Source organism: Pteropus vampyrus, unplaced genomic scaffold, assembly GCF_000151845.1.
Source record: "Pteropus vampyrus isolate Shadow unplaced genomic scaffold, Pvam_2.0 Scaffold303, whole genome shotgun sequence".
Classification (NCBI taxonomy): Eukaryota; Metazoa; Chordata; class Mammalia; order Chiroptera; family Pteropodidae; genus Pteropus; species Pteropus vampyrus.
The window spans coordinates 196,960-214,959 of record NW_011889084.1 but is presented as its reverse complement, the minus strand read 5'-3'; the positions used below and the strand labels follow the sequence as shown (position 1 = coordinate 214,959).

The window sequence follows — 18,000 nt, the reverse complement described above, 5'->3', positions numbered from 1 at the left end:
TTTTTTTTTTTTTTTTTTTTTTTTTTTACAGCTACCTAGTACTCCATTGGGTGGATATACCATCATTATTTTATTCAACCAGTCTTATTGGATGCTTTTTGCATATCACTTTATTCTTTATAAAACAAATTTTCCACTCTTGGAACTTCCAGAATTGACTACAGTTTTGCAATATATTTTTTTTCTTAAATCGAGGAGTAATTTCTTTGTTGTTCTTGTTCTTCATACAAAAACAAAGTAAGCAAAAATATTCAAAATAACCATCATTCTCCATGATATTCTATATTATTATTTATAGGTACTTCATTGGAGGGTTAATTTTTAATAACTTTTTGATACAATTTCACACTTAAAGGAAAGTTACAAGGATAGTACAAATGACACTCATAAACCCTTCACCGAGGTTCACCAGTTGTTAGCATTTTGCCTCGGTTGCTTTATACTTGCTGTGTGTGTGTATTTTTTAAATCATTTGGGATTAAGTTGCAGACATCATTCCCTTTTACTCCTGAACACTGTAGTATGTATAGTCGCCCCTCTATGTCCACAGGGGATTGGTCCCAGGACCCCCCGTGGGTACCAAAATCCAAGGATGCTCAGGTCCCTTATGTAAAATGGCATAATATTTGCATCTAACCTATGTGCCTCCTCCTGTATACTTTAAATCACCTCTAGATTACTTAGAATGCCTAATACAACGTAAATGCTATGTAAAGAGTTGTCATTCTATATCGTTTCGGGAATAATGACAAGAAACAAAAGTCTGTGCATGTTCAGTACAGATGCATCTACTGTAGGCCTGACTGTGTAGCACTCGTCTGACCCCGTGGATGTGGGACCCGCGGATGTGGGACCCGCGGATGTGGGACCCGCGGATGTGGAGGGCCAACCGTATTTCCTCAGAACATGGGCATTCATTTCATATTACCAAGTGCACTTAAGTTGTGAAATTCAGGATATTTAGCATTAATACAATACTGTCATCTAAGCTACAGACTACATTCAGATTTTACCACTTGCTACAACAGTGTTCTTTACAGCAATGTCTTCCCACCCCGGATCCTGTCCCACGATCGCCACTGCATTTAGTTGCCATGTCTGCCAGTCTCCTTTAATCTGGAACCGCTCTCTAGGCTTTCTTTGCCTTTCATGATCTTGACATTTTGGGAGAGTACAAGCCAGTTGTTTTATAGATTGTTCCTCAACTTGGGTCTAATAGTTTTTGAGCCGCACCCCAAGAATTCAGTCTAAAGGAGGACCTCCTGTTTTCTGTCCCCAGGACCTGGAAGCCGTCGAGAGAGGCCCCTGTCAGCAACCCGAAAACCAGTGCTGGAGGCTGAGGACCGAGAGGAAGATGCCTCAGCTGTGCTCAAGGCCATCCGGGTGGAGAATGAAGCCCTGCAGAGGGCAATCCTGAACAGAAAGGCCGAGCCCTGCGCCAGCCCACTGCAGGTATGGTCATGGGCAGCAGGAAGGGATGGAGGAGGACTTGGCTACTCGGAGACCAGGTGGTAAGGGAGCCCATGGTGAGGAGAGAGAGACATCGTAGGCATCCCTGACCTCACGGTTGATGCATAGTCGCTCACTGACCTGCCAAAGTTCCCATTTCCTCCACCTTCCTCCCATTTTTTGTTTATGCAGAAAGCCCAGGTTGGATGCTAGTATGCCTCCAAACCTTGCTGATTTCTCTGCAAACCCTGATACCTTAGACTGGAGTTACAAACTGTGGGTCAGAGAAAGAATGGAGTCAGCGACAAACTCTGGCTTCTCTGGAAGGATCTTCCCCCAGAGAATGAACCTGGCAGGCCTCTGCGTCCTCACCACTCCTTGTGGCCTTGCCCTGGCCTGCTTCACCTGTTCGGGAAACCTCCTGGACCCTACAGGTGTTAGACTTTGTGTCCGCCACCTTGGGCTTTGAGCAGCAAACAGGAATGGTAGGGTGGAGCAGGGCCCATTGAGGAGCTGGAGGCCTTGGACATACCTTGGTGTGCTCATCCTTTCTCAGAAGCATGTTCCCTGACTCACCTGCTGAAACCCTCTACCTTAGCTCATCTCACTTGATGCTCACAGTAACCCTGAAACAGGCAGGGCTTGTTTCATCGCCCCATTTTATAGATGTGCCTGATGGCGCCCAGAGAAGCAAGGTGGCTTACTCAGGTCATGTCTTTGTAAGTGGCTGAGGTCTGCCTGCCTGAAAGCCTAGCACCCCATCCACACCACCAGTCACTCCCCAGGCTCTACAGTGGCCTCCTCTTTGGGATATGCTTTGAGGAACACATGTTGTCTGTCTGTTTTCTGGGAGCTCGGCTTTGCCATGACATTTGTGGCTATGGGCTTTGAGACAGTCCCTGCGCCTCTGTGCCAGTCTGTCAGTGACATGTATGCCCTGAATGGTTTTGTTCTGCCCTCACATCGTGTGATGACATCATTCCAGGACACTGAGGGACCACCAGCAAAATCGTGGACCAGTCTGCTGCAGGAGAAGGACGAGAGCCCTGAGGTCAGTGAAGGCCTGAGAGCAACACCAGAGCCCCTTGCCACAGCACCTGATGGTCTCTAGGGAGCTTTCCTCACGTAGTCTTGGCAGGTCCGCACTGTGTTCCCTGAGCACGATGCTGTTCTCCCAGGTCACAGACGGGGCTACCTGGCTGGAGCGGCTTGTCCAAGGTGACGAGTTGAAGCCAGCCAGGCCTGCTGACTCTAGTTCCTTGTTATGTATCTAAGACAACACAAAAAACAGATCTTAATATTCTGAATAAATAAATTATAGCTATATCTATCTAGGTCAATTAGGCCTATCTTAGCAAAGACAGCCCCAGCAAATAGGGACGTGAATTAAGAAAATGCCCAGGAAAGTCCTGGTTAGGTTATGCACAGGTCTGTGCTGTGTGCTCAGAATACAGATCACATTAGCCTCTGGCCTCATGGAGCCTGCAGGCAACAAGCAAATAAAGCCATAAATAAACAGGTGACTTCAGAGAGATGACAAGAAAAGCTGACTGGGTGTGGGATGGTGGCTACCTCTGACCAGGAGGTCTGAAGAAGCCCCTTGCAGGACATTCCATTTGAACTGAACCCTGTCTGTTAAGAAGGAGCCAGCCAGCAGCAGGAAACAGCATTCCAGGTAGAAGAACAGGGGGAACGCTTTGAAGTGGGAATGAGACGGCTCAATCCAGGAGCAGGAAGAAGACAGGGTAGGAGAGGAGGGGGCACTCAGCTGGGATTGCGTGGTGGACAGGGCAGTACCCCTGAGCTCTGTAGTGGTTTTCTTTTCGTATTCCTCCTGCCCGTTTTATTATTTCCTGGTCACCTTTAACCGTCGCCAGTGGGTATTTCCAATGGGTCCGATGTAACACTACCCACCCCGTGCTCCAGGGTTTCTGGATGACCTGACCTGTGACCCGCAGAGCTTCCAAGAACTCGAATCATTTGCAGATAGAGAACAGAGTGCATTTCTAGTTTAGACGATATATGAAAAAAGGGGGGAAGGCAAAAAGACCTAACGTCATTATTGGAATTCTCCATGGAGTCCTGTTACTTTGTAGCAAACAGAACAAGGATTGAATTGAGATGGGGAAAGGTGTTGATGAGAGAAAATTTTCAATAGCTCATGGAAGCAGATTATTTCCTGGGACCTCCCAGATCATAAGAAACTGAGATCCTGTCTTGTTGCAAAGTTCGCGTGAAGGGATTCTTGATCTCATCGGCCCCAGGCAGATGCTGTCACTCATGCAAACAGGAATGCTTCTCACAACGGGACTGACAGCCTACAAAGTGTGTTCCTTTGACCATGGCTCTGCTGTGTCTTGGAACGGGAGTGTTTCCTCAGACATCTGTTTAATACGCTTTTCCATCGGCAGCTGCTTCCCATCACCGTGGTGACCAGCCTGCCGCCAGAGCCATCCAGGGCAGCAGGGGGAGCCAGAGCCGTCAGTGAAGCCATTGACAGAATTGGCCTTTTGGGGAGCAGGTACTTATCAAGACGACTTCAAAACAAAAACAAGAAATCCCTGACAATGCAGACAATGCAGCCGTGAGGATCTATTAACTGAGGTTTTTCTTTGCTTTTCCTATGTTACTCCATCCCATCTAAAACTGCCCCTTTAGACTGTATCCTCCCTCATCCCACCTCTAGCCCTAAAGCTCAAAATCGACTTGATTTCTCTCAGGCAAATGTCTCTTTGCTTGTTCAGTTCAGTCCAACCTGTGTAAATCTCCAACCTTCTCAAAAGTTGCAGACGGTGGTAAACTTGTTCCCAGATAGCCTGGGGCGGGTGGGGGGGCAGGGGGAGGGGGATAGTGGCCCAAAGCAGTGTCCTTTGAACCTTCGTTTTTTTTTTTTCCTCTGTTAAAATTTCTGCAAATGCAGTATTCTCTTCCATTAATACTCAGTATCAGTTATTGGAACTGTCAAGTTTTATTATCAAAATAAAGACTTTCCTCTAGTCTTCAGGCAAAATCGATCTTCAGAAAGCTCTGCGAGGTTGAGCCTGTACTTACTAGCATGCATTGGCACACAGCCATTCTCCCCGGGCCACCGTGCAGGGCTGTGCGCACTGGGGACTGTGCAAAGTCACGTGCCCGGCCGAGGGGCTAGAGCGGGGAGACAGCCTTAAACAGCTCAGGTGGGTGCGTTTGCAGATGACGCTCTGCTGGGTTTGGAATGTCCTTGTCCTCAGAAAAAAAGAGATTCAGAGCAGTCTCTAGACCAGGGGTCAGCAAAATTTTTCATTAAAGAGCCAGGTAGCAAATACTTTAGGCTTTTCACATTTAGTTTGTTTTAACACCCCTTTAAAAATGTGAAAACCATTCTTAGCTTGCAGGCCATGAAAAAACAGGCTTCAGGCTGCTTTTGACCTGCAGGCCATACTTCCTCTGACTCCTCTTCTGGACTGTTACAAGTTATCAGTCAGCTTAAGGAGGTCAGCTGGCCATCCTGCCCCAAGCCATTACTTTTACTTGGCTCTGATTTCATTACTAAGTTTACAGTTATTTATAAAGGGAGAAAAACATCCTGTGTGCGCCTTTGACCTGTATGCGTGGTGACCCTTGAAGAACATGGGTTTGAACTGCGTGGGTCCGCTTATATGCAGATTTTTTTCAATAAATATGCAGTTGGCCCTCCATGTCCCTGGATTCTGCATCCACAGATTCAGCCAACCAACAGTATCTTTGAACAAGGGCTGAAAATCCACAGATGCAGAGGTTCAACTGTATGCATTATTTTACACTGTTTTTTATAAGGGACTTAAGCATCCACAATCTTCAGGGGTTCCTGGAACCAATTCCCCATGGATTCCGAGGGACTGTAGTTACATTTTGGGGGAGTCAGAAGTTAGATGCAGATTTTCAACTGCGCGGGGGCTGCGCCTCTAACCCTCACGCTGTTCAAGGGTCAACTGTACTTTCTCCTCAAATTGTCACATCTCTCTGAGGTAGAAAACTAAGTATGGTGTCCTCCAGGGGAATGTTTTCTGTCCTGTAGCATTTGTTTCTACCTGTTTGCTGAAACAAAGTCACATTTCAGACAACAGCAGAAGCTTCTGAAAGTCCTCCAGGCCATCGAAAGTGACTCTGCCCATCTCAGCCAGGTGGCTTCACCAACTGAGGAGCAATTGCCGCATGCAGAGGTGAGAACCTCTACCTATGAGGATGTCCAGATGCTTTCGGTTTCTCACCTGAAAGCTGAGGTTGCGAGGGCCCCTTGGTACAATCATTTCTATTTCAGTGGGGATTGCTCTGATGGTGGTATACTTAGCATCTTTCTGCCGAGCCTCCACCTTCTCTCCTCCCCAGCACAGAGACATACCTGTGATGGGGAAAAAGGTTTCAGTGGAGAGAAGCCTGTCCACATAAGAGGAAATATAAATAGCATGTAAGCCCAAAAGAAAATGTCCCAATATCGTTGGTAATCAAGACATGCTAGTTAGGATTCCAGAAAAAACAGTGTGGTGTGAACGGAACGTGGGGTAGCGAAAGAAAACACGGACGCGTGGGACCAGGAAGCGAATGCTTAGTCTCAGAGGTCAGAGGCCGAAAGAAAAGGGTAGATTAAAACCTAAAAAGCAAGAAAAGAAAGATCTCAGTGAACTCAAGGAAAGAGAAGTCCCCCAAACTCTTCCTGCTGATTCTTCTAGCATAACACACAGTTGGGCCCATCTTACCTCCATCTTGGTTGATACCAGCTTTATCAACTTTTCCATTAAAGCTGAACTGGACTTAGTGCCAGGTGGATTTCTTGCAGACCTGACTGTGTAATGGCCAAAACTGAGAAATCGAGGCAGAAGTATCGAGTGGCTCTCAGGATTGCCAGAGATCCAAAATTTGAATGATTACCGTGCTCTCACAAAGGAACGTATGCAGGTGACTGCTGTGTGCAGAGAGGAACTGAGCACAAGTTGGGACCTTGGCTGGGACCTTAAACGCAGAATCGAGGAAGGTCCCTGGAGTTCCCATCACGTCCATTTCTAACCTTAGGCACAACACTGAGCGGATGCCAGATGATTATGGAGCCCCTCGCTTCCGATTCTTAGAAGACAAAGTTCTGCTTTCCTTTAACTAACTTTTTCTGTTGCCAGTTTATTAAACATGCTGTAGCATGAATTATTATTCCACTCACTGGTTTGCTCTGTTATGAGCTGAGTACGGTTAAATACACTCACTTTTGATGTTGTTTTGAAAATGATACTTTGTATCATTTAAAAATTTGTGGCATCTTTTTATAAATCTGATGGCTGTTCACAAAAAATAAAAAAGAAACACAGACTAGCGCAACCTTAATGTCCCATTGGATATCTGAGTGAATAAATTATTTTGATGGTAACCTCTACTGCTGCCAAGGTTATAGTAAAATTGGCAGTCTCGCCCTGCTGGCGGCAATATAAATGGGTGGAACGTTCTTGAAAAGCAGAAACTCTAGTCTTAGGAAGAGACTTAGAAATGCTTATGTCTTCCAGCCCAATAATCCCACTTCCTTACCTTAAGGAAATCACTCACCCCTGCCACCCCCCCCCCCAAAAAAAAGCTATAGGCACAAATGTGCCTGCTTCTGAATCATTGGAAGTAGTGAAAATGAGAGATAAAAACAGAAATAACATAAATGTCTCATAATAATGAAGTTAATCAGGAAAGCGCGCTATATCAGCACAATGCAGTGGTGAAAAGGATGGAAATGATCATTGCGGAGATTATGTAGATAGAAAATGTCAAGGCTACAAGGTGATGTTGATCTTCATCGAGTCCAACATGGTCGCAACGACATGCAAAGGAATGGCCATGTGAGCGTGTTGCCGGAGCTGAGACACACTGCAAAGGAGGGGGGCGCCCGGGTGCTGGGTAATGGTGATTCTTTTTTGTCGAAAGGTGTGCGTGCCAGCATATCCTTCTCAACCCTTCCTTCACCCTAGCCTTTCTTATAGTTTTCTTATTTGGTACGGTGGTCACCAATCTTATGATTGGCCAATGAGGACTTGACACGAAGCCTTCCTGAAGCCACATATACGACTCATATGACAGCAGAAAGAGCCCTGCACTAGCCTAGATGAGTTTCAGTGTCGAATGTGACACTATCATTTAAGGGTCGTGCAACGTTAGACAAGCATCTTAAGCTCTCTGGTCCTGGGAGTGTATGGCTCTTGAATTGGGTAAATAATCTGCAGCCCGTGGGCCACTGTAAGGCCTGGGGCAGGGGGTAGGGGGCGGTGAATGGCTCAATGCCTGGCACAAGGCAAAAGAGAACCAGTACATATCAGTTAAAAATTTTCCATGTAGAAAAATCAAAGCTTTGTTCCCTCCCTTCCCCTCTGCATGAAAGTTGCTTTCTTAACTGTGAAGATTCTAAATGTGGTGAAACTTCAGTCACATTGAAAACAGCCTGGTGTGATCGAGTCTCTTTATAGGGGAAACTGATTTATACAACAAAGGGAAGAAAATGATAGTCTTGTAGTAAATGCTTCGGACGGAACCAGGTGGGGCTTGAGCCAGCAGCTCACAGTGTCTCCACAGTGTCAGCTGCATCTCAGCTCCCTCCCCCCACCATGCCCAGTCCCAGCTCTGCTTTCTTCCTGTGACCCCTCAGTAGCTGGAGTGGTTCCCACCTCTCACCCTCGTGCCCTCAGACCCTACAGTCAGGAGAGAAGAACAGTCCCCCCCAACAAGCCTGAGATTGGGTCATGTGCCCATCACAGAGCCACTCCCTCTGATGGCCCAGGGGACAGGACACATTGATTCCTTGGACATGTCAGGCTCCTCCTCAGGGTGGGAAAGAGTCCATTCCTCTATGCCTCAGGGCTAAGGAAAGAGAAGGGGTGACTTCTTCCAAAGAAAATCAGGGGTCCTGGTGAAAGAGGGCCAGTGACTGCCAGGGACCAGGAGCCTCCCAACCAGCGTTTACCTCGGGTCCTGTGGCAGGTCCCAAATCAATTCAGAAGCAGGAGTGGCCATCGAGTTACAACACTGACAAGTTGTGACACTTCTTCAGTTAATAGACCCTTCAGCTTCTTCATTTAGAAACTCCGCTGCAGGAATTTGCACGCTGTAGATTGCACTGGGCGTGAGATCCAGCAGCCCCTCTGTGAGGCAGCTCACCTCCCATCTGGCCCTCCTCCCCACTGCCAAGAGCCAAGGTGAACCATGCTGCTTCTCACGCCTCCTGCAGCGTTCACCTGGCAGTCGAACCCTCCTCACGAGCACGAGTTCATTAACCTCCCAGTGCCTCCATTTGAGCCAGGCCAGTTTAGGTTTGTCACCATCCTCTAAGCCTGGGATTCAGGCCCAGGGCAGCAGAAGGCTTAGCCAGGGTCCCACACAGCCCCACACAGCACAAGACGAGGAAGTAGTGAGGTCTGTGGGCCGAGCTAATGAAAACAGGCCCCGTGTTCTTCTGGGAGCTATGCACTGACCTCCCTCCCTCCCCGTCCCCATCCCCACCGTGTGGCAATCAAAGCTCATCCAAACACATGCTGAGAGCCAGAGCACGTCTCGCTGGCTATTAATTAAAAAAATAAGCAGAGAACAGTTGCCGTTCATTTGCTCAGCTCCCTGCTCACAGAACCATTGCAGATTACCAGTGCTAATTAACAGAGGCCATGTGCACGCGGGGAATGCGCCATTTTACGAGTGACTGATCCGTGGTGACCAGCACTGCAGTCAGGGCCCGAGGGGCCTCAGGAAGCCATTCCGCAATGTGGCCATTTATCGATGACATTCACGCAGCCTCTCCTAGACTCGACAGCCTACCCATTGGCATTAAAACCAATGAAGGAGAGAGATGGAAATGGACACTTATAGAGTATCACAAGGGTCGGGACTGGTGACGGGCTGCTCTGGGGTTCACATCTCGCTTAGTCTCCTCGACGGGATTGTCAGATAGATGGTGTCATCTCATGTTCCCCAACTAGGCTGAGGGATGCCAAGTGACTTGTCCAAGGTCTTGTGTTAGCTACTGTATTATTTTGCTTGGGCTGACTTAACAAAATACCACACACTGCTGGTAGCTTAAACAACAGAGATTTACTTTCTCACACTTCTGGAGGCTAGAAGTCCAAGATCAAGGTATTGGCAGGTTTGGTTCCTCCTGAGACCTTTCTCCTCGGCTTATAGGTGGCTGTCCTCTTACTGTGTCCTTACACGGCCTTTTCTCTGCAAACGTGCATCCATGGTGTCTCTCCAGGTGTCCAGATTTCCTCTTATGAAAACATTGGTGAAAATGGATTAGGAACCAACCTAATGGTCTCATTTTAACTTAATTACCTCTTTAAAGGCCCTGTCTCCAAATATAATCACATTCTAAGGTACTGGGGTTACGGCTTCAGCATGTGAATTTTGGGGGGGGGACACAATTCAGCCCGTAACACCTGCCCAATTCAGCAGAAGTTGTGACTTGCCTATAGGACATGAACACTTGATAGTGGGAGAGAGATAGGCATGGTTCAGACAGAATGTGATGCCTTTAAATCATTTTTGGTTATTTGCAAACTCTTCCAGGAAATACTGAGTGCCAGGGTACACAGCAGCTGTGTTTTAAATTCTTTATGAATATGAGCTCATTTAATCTTCATAATAACCATATGTAACGAGTGCTATTTTCATTCTCTTTGTACAGATGGGGAAACTGAGGCATCGAGAGGTTAAATACCTTGTCGTTTAGAGGTAGAGCTGAATTCAGCCTGTCATGTTTTATTATTTTTCTCTTCTTTAAGGACAAATTGAGAATGAGAGCAGAAGAGCTAAAAGATGCCACCTATGTGACGATGGAAATTCTGTCCAACTGGGGCAATGCGTCATGGGTGGGTCTCACAGAAGTTGAGTTCTTTGACCTGAACAACACGAAGCTGTATGTGTCGCCCCATGACGTGGATATCCGGAACACGGACATGCCCGGCGACCTGGGCCTCCTGGTCAATAGGAACTTATCTGTAAGTGGAGGGGCATGGGTGAGTCTTGGCCTTGTATTTTGATGCATTTTCTCTGTCCACAATAAGCCCAAGATGAGGTATGAGGGCAGGGACGGGAAGAATGTAATCTTCCAGTCGTCCATTTGGGCAAAGTGGGGAGGAGCCTGAGGGAAAGGTGCAGGTAGAGGCCTCCGCACTGTCCCCAGGAGCTCTTTCCCAGATCCCTGCTCTGTGGGTTTTTCTTGGACAAGGAGGGCAAGGAGGAGCTAATTCACCCCCTTTTATCCACCTTGCGGTTTACCACAGTCACCACCAAACATGAGACCTTGGGTCACTGAGGTCGATTTCCTCGTTTTGTAGGTGAAGAAACTAAAGCTTGGAGAAGGGCTTTGACTTGGCCAAGGTCACACAGCCGGAAGATGGTAGGGCCAAGTACACGTCCTGCCGCACGACCCAGGGCCCTTGCCCACACCTGCTCAGGGTCCTGCTTCCCTAGGGGTTGGAGTATGCACCCAACAAATGTGGAACGTTCTTTTCCTTTAAATAGCTAACAGGTTTTGGGTTTTGTTGTTGTTGTTTATTTGTTTTAAGAAAAGCACTGGCATTTTCTCTTCCTGCCACGGCACGTTGGACACGAGACTGTGAGCTAGCCTGAGACAGACTGCCTGGCAGCGCCACCTTTGCCGTGCTGTGCTGTGCCTCAGCGTCATTCCCTGTCATCTTTGGGAGGGGCCCGGGAGACCGGCAACAGAAGTTGCCTTTCGGCCATGGAACTGGGTGAACAAGGGACTGGGCAACAGACTTTCCCTCGGGTGCTCTTCTGTAGCTTTTAAGTTTCTCGCCGTGGATACGTTATCTATCTAAATTTCCTTCCATGTACGTGTAAAAAAGTATTAAAAATGAGAGGAGTTACCGTATGTTCAGTTCTTCTTGTCTGTGCCAGGCATGGACATATAATCTGATTTACACCTAACAGTACACAGGCCTGAGGAGCAGAAAGGCCTGGGTTCGAAGCTTTCTACTTACAGCTTTGTGACCACGGGCAACTCACCTAAACTCTGCTTTAGTTTCCTCATCTGTAAGATGGGATAATAATATTACTTACCTTGATGTGATGTTGCGAGGCTCAAATGTGAATACGCAGAGCTTAGCATCATGCCTGGCTCTTCCTAAGGGCTCCAAAACATCACCTATTATTGTTTTCATTATTATTATTAATAGCGTTAATACCACTAAGAAGTAGGTATTACTGTTTCCATTTTAACGCAAAGAAAACAAGAAAGGGGGCTTTGAAATCCCCAGTTCTAGAATCCCAGGTTCTGGTCTTGACTCTGTAGCCTTGGGTGACTCACCTGCTTTCTCTGCATCGATTCTCCTGCCCTCTGTAGGATGGAAGGAAAGGGTGTAGGTAGTCCATTACGATCTTTATTTGCTAGCAACAGAAACTGAGTCTGGCTCACGTTAGCAAATTTTTTAAAGAAAAATGTATTGCATGTGTTTTGAGTCGCCGGTGTACTCACTGTCACCCAGGCCAGAAGTGGACAGGCCCACGGTTATGGTGGAGGCCTAGGCAGCATTCTGGGATGCATGTGCACTGAGGGTTTGGTCTTCTTGATTGAAGGGTTGGGCAGTGTTTCATTAGTTGGATTGTTGTTTTGTCATCCTGTCGCTCTGCTGGAGATAATCCAGTCCAGGAGAGGAAGGCTGATGGACCAACCTGGCTAGGAAGCCAGGTACCTTGATGCCAATGCCGCCAAGATGCCCAGGGCAGGGAGGGAATTCTCCCTGAAGAAATTCAGGGTTGTAACTGAAAGAAAGGCAAGATAGATGCCAGGTGGCCACAGGGTTGGGTCGGTGGTGTTTGAGCCCTTCTGAAGAGCAGCAGCTCTGTGATCCAGAACCTTGAAGGAAGCTTGAAGGTCACAGCTGCTGGGATGCAATGGCCTTTCATGTCCTATCTCTTCTTCCTGCTTCGAGTCTGTAAAGCTCCCATTTGTGCTACTAGGGCTTAGACCAGCCCTTGCCACCCATTTCCCAACCCCCTTTGCTCAAAGTAGTGGCATTTTGGAAGCTCGCTGTACAGAACAGTGCATACCAGGGCCTATAAAAAGCATCATTGGATTTGATGGGGACCAATTCTGGTGATTACTTTTCCTTTTCCTCTGTTTAGCAGAGGCTGATGGGCTTTGCTGCGTGATACAGTGAGATCTTTGCCCCATGCTGATGATGGGTTTGGGATTTTTTTATTTGGGGCTCTGAGGTTGGGACGTGAGGCAGCTCTCCCACTCTGGATCTCTGGGTCCTGCTGCCATGGTATGCTGTCTCCCTGATATTGTCCTGTGTGCCAGACCCAGGGCCAGCAGAACACACTGCCTCTCAGAACTGTCCCATTTCACTGGGGTTTCTTAACGATCTACAGTGTGCCCGCTGGGGCCTCACTTAATCTCACATGGACCTTGGATTACTCTCCACTTTTGATAAATGAGAAAACCAAGTCTCAGGGAGGATCAGTGACTTGCCCCAGGTGACACTGCTCTGGAGTGGTAGAGCCCAGCTGAAATCCGAGCAGAAGGTAACTAAAGGTAAAGTCTGGGTTCACAGAGAAGCTGCTTGAATTGGGGATGAGTTGGGGGCATGCCAAAAGACGTGGGAGCACCCTACGTCAGTGCAAAGCCTCCTGCCTTTGGTGCCCACACCATCTCTCTTGCTGGCCTCACCAAGGCCTGCAGCTTCAAGATGACTCCAAATGTATACACCGAGTCCTGCCTGCTTCTCTGAATTCCTGACTGGAATGTCTCTTTCCTGCTTGACATCTCTTCTTGAACATCTATGGACATCTCAGACTTCAGAGATCCAAAACCTAAGTTTCAATTCTCTTGCCCACGCCCACATCTCTTCCTCAGAAATTCCTGTGCTCAGCCACCCAAGCTACCACTTAGTGCCTTCCTTGCTTGCTCCCCACCTCCACCATCTTCCCTCACACCAGCAAGTCCTATTGATTCAACCCTCAGAGTAGAGCCGGATGTGGCCCCTCCTCTCCATTTCCACTGGTATCTCCCAAGTCTGATCAGCTGTTCCCTCTCATTGGCACTATTAATGGCCTCCTGTGTAAATTTTCTTCTGTTCTTGCCCCATCCACTCATTTTTCCACTCTGTAAAAAATCATCAGCTTGCTTCCCTCCCCTACTTAAAAACCCAGTCGTGACTTCCTGTGGCACTTAGAAATAAAATCAGATGCATCCCCAAGGCCTGGGAGGCTGTTTGTGTCCAGCTCCCTCTCTGCCCACTTCCATGGTAAAGACAATCAGCAGACTGAGAATAGAAGGAAACATCCTCAACCTGATAAAGGGAATCTGTGAAAAGCCACAGGTAATGTCATCCTTAATGGCAAAAGACTGAAAGTTCCCCCCACCCCAGATCAGGAACAAAACAAGGATGCCTTTTTCACCACCTCTGTTCAACTTTGTACTGGAGATTCTACCCAGGGAAGTTAAGCAAGAAAATAAGAGTTTGGAAAGGAAGAAGTAAAACTATATTTGCAGGTGATATAATCTTATATGTAGAAAATCCTAAAGAATCCAAAAATCAAGCTAAAATCAAGTTCAGCAAGTTTATAGGATAAAAGATCAATATACAAAAATCAGTTGTATTTTTATACAATAGCAATGAACAATCCAAAAAGCAAATTAAGAAAAAAATTCTATTTATAATAATATCAAAAAGCATAAAATATTCAAGAATAAATTTCACCAAAGAAGTATAAGACGTGTACACTGAAAGTACAAAATATTATTGATAGAAATTAAAGAAGACCTAAATAAATGAAAAGACATTCGTATTCATGGATTGGAAGAATTAATAGTGTTAAAATGAAAATGCTTTCCAAATTATCTACAGATTCAACGCAATCCTATCAAAATTCCAACTGCCTTTTTTTTGTGGAAATTGACAAGCTGATCCTGAAATTCAAGAATAGCCAAAACAGTGTTGGAAAAGAAGAACAAAGCTTAAGGACTCACACTTTCTAATTTCAAAACTACCAAGTTACAGTAATCAAGACTGTGTGATATTGGCCTAAAGATATAAGTTAATGGAATAGAATTGATAATCCAAAAATAAACACGTACATCTATAGTCATCTGATTTTCAACAGGATGCCAAGACCATCCAATGAGGCAGGAATCGTTTTTTCAACAAATTGTGTTGGGACAACCAGATTGCCACATGCAAAAGAATGAGGTCGGAGTCCTACCTAACATCATGTACAAAAAGGAATGCAAAGACCTTACATATAAGAGCTAAAACTATAAAACTCTTAGAAGAAAACATAGGTGTAAATCTTTATAGCCTTGGATTTGTCGCTGGAGTCTTAGATATGACGCCCAAAGCACAAGCAACAAAAGAAGAACTAGATAAATTAGATTTCATCAAAATTAAAAACATTTTTGCTTCAAAGGATACTATCGAGAAAGTAAAAAGACAACTATAAAATAGGAGAAATTATTTGTAAATTATATCTCTGATAAGGGTCTAGCATCCATAATGTATAAAGAAAAGAACTCTTAAATTCAACAACAAAAAGACAGTGCATAAAAATATGGTCAGAGTACTTTGAATAAACATTTCTCCAAAGAAGATATTCAAATGGCCAACAAAAACACGAAAAGATGCTCAACGTCATTAGTCATTAGGGAAATATAAATCAAAGCCACAAAGATACATCACTTTACACCTACTAGGATGGCTGTAATTTAAAAAAAAAGAAAAGAAAAGAAAAGAAAAAGGAAAACAACAAGTATTAGTGAACATGTAGAGAAACTGGAACCCTCATACCTTGCTGGTGAGATTGCAAAAGTAAGGTGCAGCCCCTGGGAAAAACAGTTTGGCAGTTCTTCAAATAGTTAATGTAGAGTTACCACATGACCTAACAATTCCACTTGTAGGTGTAGACCAAAGAGAATTGAAAATATATGTTCACACACAAACTTGTACACAGATGTTCACAGCAGCATTATTCACAATAGCCAAAGGGTGGAAACAACCCAATGTGCATCAACTGATGAATGAATAAAGAAAACATGGTGTATGACGTGCAGTGTTACTCAGCCATGAAAAGGAGTGATGTGCCGACACGTGCTGCAACACGGATGAACCTCGAAAACATTACGCTGAGTGAAAGACGCGAGACACAGAAGGCCACATGCTGTATGATTCCATTTATAGGAAATACCCAGAATAAGATGACTCCATAGAGACGGACAGTAGGTTAGTGGCTGCCAGGGCTGGGGATGCAGGAATGGGGAGTCTGCTGAAGGGTGCAGGGTTTCTTTTGGAAGTGATAAAAATATTCCGGAAAAAGATAGTGGTGATGGTGGCTCGACCTTGTGAATATACTAAGAAAACACTGAATTGTACACTTTCGAATGGCAATTCTATATATGTGAATTATATCTCCATTTTTAAAAAAGTACAGAGAGGTCCCACGTGCCCTTGCCCAGCTTCCCCAATGGCGATGTCCTAGTACGTTACCGCATGTACTACATTATCGAACTAGGAAATTGACATTGGTTTAATGTGCAGACCTTTGTACACTCATTTGTGTGTGTGCAAATTCTATACAATTTTATCACATGTGTAGATTTGTGTAACCACCACCACATCAGAATACAGAATAGTTTTGTCATCACAAAGCAATTCCTCCATGCAACCCTTTATGGTCGGTCACACCTCCCTAGATCTGTCTCTAACACTGGTGACCGCTGATCTGTTCTATATACTTTTCGTCATTTCAAGAATGCTATATAAATGGGATCATACTATACGTAACCTTTTGGAGACTTTTTTCATTCAGCATAATGCCCTTGACATCCATCCAAACTGTGCTTGTATCAATCAATAGCTTGTTCCTTTTTTATTGTAATAATTTATTAAATGGGGCTACTTTTGGCATTCGGTATCTCCTTGAGGGTAGGTGGATCTGTTAGGTTAACGCCGGAAGAGAAAAAACCTTTGTTTAGGTGTTAGACAGTTATCTACTTAGAGAGATCTTCCTTGACGTCCATCCTAAAATAGCCCTTCCATTGGCCATTAATAATTCTTTCTTATTTTCTTCACCAGATTCATCCCTCCTTGCTTTTTTTTCCTGGCATTTTTACTTTTCGCTCCCCTACTAGCACAGAACTGGGACCTAGTGAGACAGGCTCCCCCACACCCCTGCATCCAGCTCAGTGCCTGCCCACAGGATGGACTCAGGATCTGTTGGACAAGTAGGCAGCAGATTCGTCAGTGCCTCCCCCAGCCCCTTGCCCTCCCTACTTCTGTGTACCCTGTCTGCTCTTCCGACCACCAACATTGATGTTTCTCCCATGCATGATTTTTTCCTGGCCTTCGGGCCCACTTTGCCTCCCATGCAGCATGCCCGAACTGGTGGGAAAGAGCCCCCCGGAGCACCCCAGCTCTCTTGTCCCGTGGGTGGAGTCCCTCTGAGACGTCTTCTACTCTGGCTCCCAGATTCCCAGGTGGGGTTGAGCTCCAGATGTTCACAGGTGTGGCTGGTTTGGTAACACACTCTTTGTGGGCTGCCCTTCCCCCTCTCTCTTCCCCATGCTCCACTCACGTTTCCTGTGCTGTCTAAATAAAATCCTGGCCTCAGGTCTGCTTTGGGGGGGAATCCAGACTAAGACAGAACGAATTAATGAATTAAAAGCCTGGGTATAAATCCTCGCTCCACCGCTTTGGCAGACTACACCCCTTGCTACGCTTTGGTCTTCCTTCTATGACATGGGGGTCACCGCAGCGCTCGCCCCCCAGGGCTGTGGGGAGCAGTGGTAGTGTGAAGGTGCCCTGGTTCTCATGCCGCCGTCTTTCTTACCATCCGCTATGGGCAGGTGCGGCGGTTGCTCTGCCCACTGGCCTGGCGCCTGGGGGTTCACCCAGTGCATCTTGGGTTGGTTCTCGGCGGCTTCCCATCAGCCTTCCTCTCAGAGGCTCTGTCTGCAAAGGAAACATCAGAAGGCTTGGCTGCTAATGAGGCCCCAAGTTCTCCAAAGGTTCATGTTCTCTGACTTTGAATACCACGGTTCCCACTTAGCCCTCCTGTTATTTCTCCAGCTGACAGAAATGTGAAGGGAAATCAATTTCAGCCCTCTCACCCGCATCCAGGGGTCGGCCTTCAGTCTCTGCCTTTGTCAAGCAGCCACAGTGACCCATTTTAGGCCCCCAACTTGGCGAAAGAATGAGACTCACCCGCTGGATTTTGAGATGTGCTCTCTTGACCCCTCACAGCTGCCCAGAGCACTAAAAGTTCTCGCAGAGCTTGAGAAACTTGCCAGAATAAGTCAGAGCCCCTTGAACTCATCTCTCCCCCTTAACAAAAGCAGCCTCCTCCCTCCTGAAAGGCGCCATTGTCACTGGAACAAGCCACCTTTGTTCTCCTCTGCAGCTGGAGCCTGGGCCGCCATCTCCTCGGGGCTGGCAAAACCCCAGAGTCAGCCAGTCTCCTTCCCTGGCTCTGTCCAGTAGCAGGCACGATCGTGGTGACACGTGTCTGTTGAGATGTTCTCAGATACAAGGCGATGCTCCTATTCCATAAAAGGGACAACTTGAG

General features: G+C 46.4%; 1 protein-coding gene across 1 annotated transcript in view; it reads left to right on the top strand.

The window, feature by feature from the left end:
• The window catches only part of KIAA0556 (KIAA0556 ortholog), a 179,175-nt gene that overhangs the window by 108,157 nt on the left and 53,018 nt on the right, over window positions 1-18,000 (top strand). Inside the window, exons 10-14 of the mRNA XM_011376974.2 lie at window positions 1,280-1,452; window positions 2,435-2,500; window positions 3,861-3,970; window positions 5,528-5,630; window positions 10,200-10,415. Of these exons, the coding sequence (XP_011375276.1) occupies window positions 1,280-1,452; window positions 2,435-2,500; window positions 3,861-3,970; window positions 5,528-5,630; window positions 10,200-10,415 (668 nt within the window). The remainder of the gene's footprint in view (window positions 1-1,279; window positions 1,453-2,434; window positions 2,501-3,860; window positions 3,971-5,527; window positions 5,631-10,199; window positions 10,416-18,000) is intronic.